General features: G+C 34.8%; 1 protein-coding gene across 9 annotated transcripts in view; it reads left to right on the top strand.

Annotated features, from left to right (window-relative positions):
- LOC106461032 (serine/threonine-protein kinase Nek10-like) overlaps nucleotides 1-7600 on the top strand; it is a 98483-nt gene that overhangs the window by 43057 nt on the left and 47826 nt on the right. For all 9 annotated transcript variants that reach the window (XM_022387846.1, XM_022387850.1, XM_022387847.1 and 6 more), the window contains 2 exons: nucleotides 5677-5755; nucleotides 6500-6542. In XM_022387846.1, the coding sequence (XP_022243554.1) occupies nucleotides 5677-5755; nucleotides 6500-6542 (122 nt within the window). The remainder of the gene's footprint in view (nucleotides 1-5676; nucleotides 5756-6499; nucleotides 6543-7600) is intronic.

Genomic DNA, 7600 nt, shown 5'->3' on the forward strand with positions numbered 1-7600 from the left:
GTTCTGCCAAGTTGTTCACTCAACTGCTTCATTCCTGGGGCTTTCATTTCCACCCTTACCTGGACAACTGGCTCCTGCTAGCATCCTCACAAGCTGACTCTGCCCTCCATACTCAGGTTCTTCTTTAGGAAGCTGCTAAGATCGGTTGACTCATCAAGGTGGAGAAGTCATTCCTCACACTTACCCTGTTTCTGGTTCATCTTGGTGTGTTTTTCAGTTCACTTCTCAGTCGGGCCCAGCCTTCTCCACTTTGATTGAAAGATATGGAATGTCTTGTTTGCAAGGTCTCCTTTTAACCCTTACCTCTCAATTACTGACAGACTTTGCCTGGTAGTTGGATCAGGTAAATACTGCTGTGGGGTTCCTCTTTCTATACCTCGTATGGATTGTCACCTTTTTACGGATGCTTCCTTTTCTGGTTCTTGACTGTTAGGAGGTTTCGGGACAAGTGGACTCTTACCAAATCTGCTCTCCATATCAATATCTAGAAGCTTCTTGCTGTTCAGCAAGCTGTCCTTCACTTTCTGCTATCTCTCTGGGGACAGATGTTGATGATCCACTCGGACAATTTGGTGGTAGTGTCCTATATCACCAGACAGGAGGCACCCTGTTGAGGAGTGTGTTTTTGAACTTTGATCTTCTTTATTGGGCCCACAGACATCACATTACATTGCTGGCACATCATATTCCAGGCACCCTGAATGTGGCCATGGATCAATTATCCCAATCCAATGAGATTCTACTGATGAAGTGTTCTTTGGATCCTATCGTTTTTTGTGAGTTGTGTGCTCGTTGGGGTATCACTGACTTGGACACAATTTTGTCTCCTCTCAACACAACTTCACCATTTTGGTTGCCTGTTCCTCATCTCCAAGCAGATATGGTGGATGCTCTCAGCCAGAATTAGACCTGTTATTACCTATATGCTTATCCTCCTCCTACTTAGCTTTTTCCTCGTGTCCTTTCAATAGTTCAGATGACTACTTGTGGGGTTCTGTTGCTGGCACTGTATTGACTGACTCAGATGTGGTTTCCACTTCTACGATGGCTGTTGGTATCACCACCCATTCCTTTTCCTTTATCTCCCATGCTCCTTTACCAGCCTCACTCTGGTGTGTGTCATTCTTTCCTACCCACACTCCATCTTCGTGTGTGGCTTTTGTCTGGTCCCTCGCCAGATGGTTCAGTCTTTCTAGGCATGTTTCCTCCTTGATTTTGCATCCAGTTTGATCATCATCATTGGCAGTTCATTAACATAAGTGGGCTACTTACCACTCTTGGTCTATATGCAAGGGATACCATCCTTCATGACCTACCATTCCTCATTTGTCGTTCTTTTTCACTTGGCTTTATATCAAGGGCATTCCCTGTAACCCTCTGTTTGCTTCTGTTTTCCACTCTCTTGTCCTATCTATGTTATTTTGTTCCTTCTCCATTGCTCATCCTCCCTGCCCTCTCCTGGATTGGAACCCCAGTGTTGTTCTTCACACTCTTATTTATCTTCCATTTGAACCTTTGTCATCTTGCACATTATATCATCTTTCATTGATGTCCTTGTTTCTTTTGATGATGGCGTGTAGTTACCGTTGTTTTGATGTGTTTGCAATCGACATTTGCCATGTATTGTTCCATGCTTCCTATGTTCTCCTTTTTCCCAAACATTCTTTTCTATCCAAGTATTTGGCTGCTTGGAAGGGTAATTCCATTTTCTCACTTTATGACTGTTCAGATCTTCATTGCCTCCTTTGCATGGTCAGGACCCTCAGATGGTTTATGACATGCAATACTCCCTTTTGTGGTTGCTGTGTCTGTTTGTTTATTCAATGGAATTCTACAGTTTTACACGACCTTTCTCCCATTACTCTTACGGGTTGAATTCACCAGGTTATTCTCCTGATGTATTCTTCCCTTTCTCTGGGTGATTATCGCATTTTTTGCATTTTTTCACATCAGAACCATCACTTGAGCATGTCCCTAGCTGCCTATTTCCATCTTCCTTTGGAGGACATCATCAGCGCAGGTATGTGAACTAACCCTCTTACCTTTACATCTTGCTATCTACATCACATGGCTGTTTCATGCTCTGTTGGTTTCTGCCTACTTCCAGTTACCGTTCTGCACACCTCTGTTTCTTTGTGACTAGTAAATATCAGTTTCTTTTTCTTTTCCTTCACAGGGGCCTCTTGTTCATAGGTTATGGATCCCGCTCTGTGGCAAGTGGTGTCTGACCAAGTGTACTTTGTCTCAAATACGCAGTGTCTGTCCTGTGACCATGCTAGATGAATATAACTTTGAAGCTCTTCCTACTGCAGACCTGATGTACAATTCCATTATTCACCAGGTGTTGATTGATCAACTCTGTCCGATTGTCATCTATGCATGAACCGATTGTAATTATATCTTGTGGTCATTTGCTTCATAAATATGTTTGTTCCAGACCGTACACAAATTGGACTTACATGGGTAAAGCAAACAGGGATTACTGCCCATCTCTGATGCACCATGGCATTGAGGTTCTTCCTACCATGAACCTGTTGTATAATTCCAGATGCCGCAGTTGTTGGTTGGTCGACTACATCAAGTTGGTAGCTCTGCTTTTCAAAATAGGATATTGTGGTCTCCAGTGCATTTTTCCTCTCTTTCTTCTTATGGAGTATGGGAGTCCTTACCATTTACCAGTTCCTAGCTGCTGTGGTGGTGGACCATGGAGGTCTGTCCTCCTAAGTGTGCACATTGCCACTCATTTGAGAATAGGGTGGTGGCATTCTGCTGGTGTCGTGGTTTGACACCCTTCCTACTGTGGACCTGCAGTTTGACTCTCTAGCTGAGACATTCCTCCTTCCTACCATCTTCCAGATGTCGGTTCCTTGTGGATCAGGTGTACGCTGTTAAAGTTTTTGTAGTGGGGAGCATAGAAAGAATAGAACTAGACCTTGTTTATCTGGTGCTTAAGTAAAGGATATTATAGATTATGCTGCTGCAATAAATAAGCATTAAGTTTTTGTAGTACATGGATAACAGAAAGTGTACAATAACTGCATACACAGTAAATAATTCCTCTAGAAACTCATGGATAGAAATAGACAAACTGAGTTCTCCCACCTGCTAGATTTAGGATATTGTATCGGAAATTAACATTTTCCTAAACTGAAAATGTATTTCTGATAGATTCTTACCTCTTTTCACATTTCACACCTGTCCTCCCCACTTCCAGTGTATTGGTTGACTTGGTTATGACCAATGTAGAAGTGATTAACAGGTGCATTATTAGAGTAGAAGTAAGGACAAATGTGTAATCAAGTGGGAAGAATATTAGTTGAGAATAAAGAAAGAGATTCAGTACATCTTGCCTTGATCATACGCTACTTATAGTTGTGATTCACTGATAAAAGTTTATGGTGAAGTTTTGGGTTTAACCCTCTCACCCCGGGTACCCTTTACTGTACATGACACAAGGTTTTAGTGTCTTACATTCAAAATTTTATTATACTACTTTTTGTTTATGTTATACCAATTAAAATAGCATAAAGTCTTAGCTAATAATCCATATTTTAATAGTATACAAGTTTTAAGTTCTTAATTCTACAAGGCAATATTTAAAAAAATTCTGAATTTCCACTACTGTGACCCACGTGACACATTTTGTCTTGGGATGTCATCATCTCTGTTTTATCCAATACCCCTCAAAAATGTAAGAAATTAAACGTAAAATACTCTCTATAAAATCGTTATTGCTCAAAGAAACCATAATTTTTATAGCCTTCAATTTGTTTGGTTACAGAGCTATCAAATAGAAAATCAGACCCCTCCTGCCACACCCACCTGTCACATCATGTCTTTCACAATTTGTTGATAGTTGTCTCTTGCGTTTCATTATATATTACCTATAACCAATAGAAAGTCAAGGTTTTCATCTATCCAATGACGTGTTGTATAACGTTGTATTCTGAACAGAATATCATCAATTTCACTCACAGTACAAGATTCATTCCCATGGGGAAGTTAACGACTAGCTTAGATGAATTTGTAACAGCTCTTGTCACATAGTTAAAAAGCCAGGAAAATTTTGTGAGGTAAGTGGTAAAATTAGAGATTTTTGAGATAAGGAAAAGTATTTTTAGTTTTAAGATGAAAATTGCTTTGCACATGGACTATTCAAAACAAGTACTCAATATACCAATGGACAAATCTTTATTTTTTATTTTATTAAAAATACTTCACTAAAAATGATTTTTTGTATGTGAAAGACTTATAATATTAACTGAAAGACTGCCAAATGTTGTGAAGATATACACGCTGTATTGAAAATTAGCAGTATTAAATCTATAAAGACTTTAAATAAGTACAAAGAGATCACGTGGTCAGTCAAATTTACTGAGCCTGTGTTGAGAGAGTTAACCTATTTAGTGCTCACGTTTCAAATTGTAAAGTCGATCCTTGTGTCTTTTTGATTCTCCCTAGGTGCTGTTGATAAGACCAGTTTCATGACTTAGTTTGCCTCTTTCAATATTGATGTTTGGTACTAAGCCTAGGAGTGTCTCCAGTCATTAGCCATTACTGTTTTACTCCTTTGAGAATTTTCTGCTACAGATAAAAAAACACTGCATTGTGCTCTGACCCACTTGCTTGTTAGGCTATAATCTGTGACCACATCTGAGAATGTGATGGTCCACAGGTACATACCTGCTACCCAAATCCCCTTTTATATATTAATCAAAGGATGTCAAGGATGTTAAAACAGAATTCAGGGAAGAATGTTTAGTGATTATGGTAACAATTAATGACATGAAAGTTATGTATTTCTTAATGGGCTAGTGCTAGAGTGGGTAAAGAAAAATAGCAGAGAGATATATGTTAATGATTATAAAACAAGTTAAAAATGTATATATATATAATGGAATTTTCTGACTAATTACATCAGAAATTATTGTTTTCATTATTTTTTCATATTATTTAACAGCTTTTTAAAAATGTTCATGTATCAGTGGTTATTATGCATAAACAAGAACATTAACACATGGTGTTAGATCAGAATAAAAACTGACAAAAAACTTAGTTTTAATGAAAAAATTATTGTAAGGAGTTACAAGATTTCAAAGACAAAATAAAGTTGTTGTTTCTTATTAAAAAAAGTATTTCACAACAAGTGTCCAGAAATTTCAAAACCTCAAAGTTAATGCAAATTGTATGATTTTTTTTGTATATAGATAACTGATATTATTTAGAAAGTTGTTTGAAACAAGTTTCATACAATGTGATTCAGTACTTTTAGTTGTGACCTTAAAAAAGATGGGAGTGTGAAATTAGTACACCTGGATTCCACTAGTATTGCAAAGGTTAATCACTTAGAGATATTTTTATTCATCACTGTACAAACCCAAGTTGATAGTACTCATATTCATACCAATTTTGGTTAGTTCCATACACAATCAATTTGAAATAACAAGTAAATATTACAAAGAGTGAGTTAATTTGCAGATAATTAAATAATTAGGGTTCTTTACAACATGTTACAAACTTCACAATGTGATTAATGGTTTTATTAGGTGGTAATTACCATAAATTAAGTAATTTTATTGTTTAAATATTTTTTCAATTCATCAAACTTGAAATGTATATATAAATTTTATAGTGTTTCAAATAACAAGCATAGTAAGAAATAATTATATTTAACAGGATAAAAATACCTGAAAAACTGAAAAAAGAAGCAGTGACACCTGTTTCAAAAAATGAGCACATTTGTTCAACATTGACTGTAAGGAAAATTTATGAATTGTAAATTGTTGTTGAAATTAAAAGAAAATTGAGATTTATCCTTATGAAAAATTATTTTTGTAATATTTTAATTTGCCAACAGTATGACAATGTTCTATAGTGCTAATAAATAAACAATTAAAATATTGTCACAATTTGTATTTTATCTTTTTATTTTTTAAGCTTGATGATTAATTTAGTATGCATAATTTATTTATATAAATCTTTTTATTATCAAAATTTAGACATTAACTACCTTCCTTTAATGTAAAAAAGTTCACCCCGTCTGGAATTTTGCAAAAGGCTAAATCTAAAGATAAACATCAATTTGATAATCAGTCTTTAAAATATTTTGTGCTTTTATTTTTCCTTATGTTCTGTAAAGTCATAAGTGGAAAAACAAAATCTGTCCCACTTGGAATAACTTAAGTTGTCAGACCTGGAAAAAGCATTAACTCTGTTAATTTCTTCTACTTTTACATGTGTTCATTTGGTCAGCAAATTACATTCATTTATATTTTTTGAAATGTTATAAACTGTTAATGAAGTTATAGTAGATAAAAATATTAGTTAGGAGTATGAGGATATCAAATCTTACCAGTTTCTATTTATAGGTTTTGTCATTATTAAAACTTTGACACTAAAGATTAAAAAGTTTAGAAATATAATAGTAAAGACATTGTATTTGTTAAACAATATGTTACTCTAATGGTATATTTAACATAATACTGTATTTTTCTTTTAGAGTTCAGAGGAACAGTTGGCAAGTTTGCTTGCTTTGAAAGCAGGTATGTGAATTCAGAATAAAAATGGTACATTTAGGAATTCTGTGTCAGCTTCGTAAGTGTGATGATGATTTAACTGCTGTCATGGATCAGATTAAAGTACCCGATTTTTAGAGTACTTTCATTTTCATTGTAAACATTCTCATAGAGAAAGTAGAAATATTTTTTATTGTTGCTGAGATTTTTAAAGCACATGTAGACAACTAGGTTAACTCTCTTTTGAACCATTTCAAACTATATCCATGCCATTATAAGTTGTAAATCACTCTGATAATGTGCAGTTCACATTACGCTATCAAATTACATGACCCACAAGCTGCTCGCATGTGTGCCTCATGAAATAATTTTTACTATATTATTATTATTACTTATTATACCTAATCTAATCTTAACTAATATAAGAAGATCCCTATTTTTATATTTTAGTTACTTTTATAATAATAAATAAAGAATAAACATCTAAAACAAGAAATAACGTACTTACCCAGTCTTATTTTTTCTTGCTGTCGATTGTCGATGAAACTTAACCCTTAACTTAATTAATGATAGTTATACACTTAATAATTTTTATTTAATTAAATAATGCAACAAAGAATATAGACTAATAACATGCAAAAAGTACACAAATTCCCCTAACTCTTAAAAATTTACTGGCTTTCTAACTGTGCAACAAAAACCATTACAAATTCATCCAAGCTAATTATTAACTTTCTCATGGGAACGAATCTTGTACTGTTCAGAACACACCATTATACAATATGTCATTTTATAGATGGAAACCTTGACTTTCTATTGGTTGTAGGTAATTTATAATGAAATGTAAAAGAGAACTATGAATGAATTGTGAAAGAGAGGATGTGACAGGTGGGTGTGGCAGGAGGGGTTCTGATTTTATATTCTCTATTTTATCCACCACCCCTCAAAAAGGTATGAAATTAAATTTAAATTACTCTCTGTAAAATCATTATTGCTCAGAGAAACCATAATTTTTATAGCCTTCAATTTTGTTTGGTTACAGAGCTATTGTTGATGACATGCTAAGAGAAAATGTGTCACGTGGG

Source organism: Limulus polyphemus, unplaced genomic scaffold (assembly GCF_000517525.1).
Source record: "Limulus polyphemus unplaced genomic scaffold, Limulus_polyphemus-2.1.2 Scaffold884, whole genome shotgun sequence".
Classification (NCBI taxonomy): domain Eukaryota; kingdom Metazoa; phylum Arthropoda; class Merostomata; order Xiphosura; family Limulidae; genus Limulus; species Limulus polyphemus.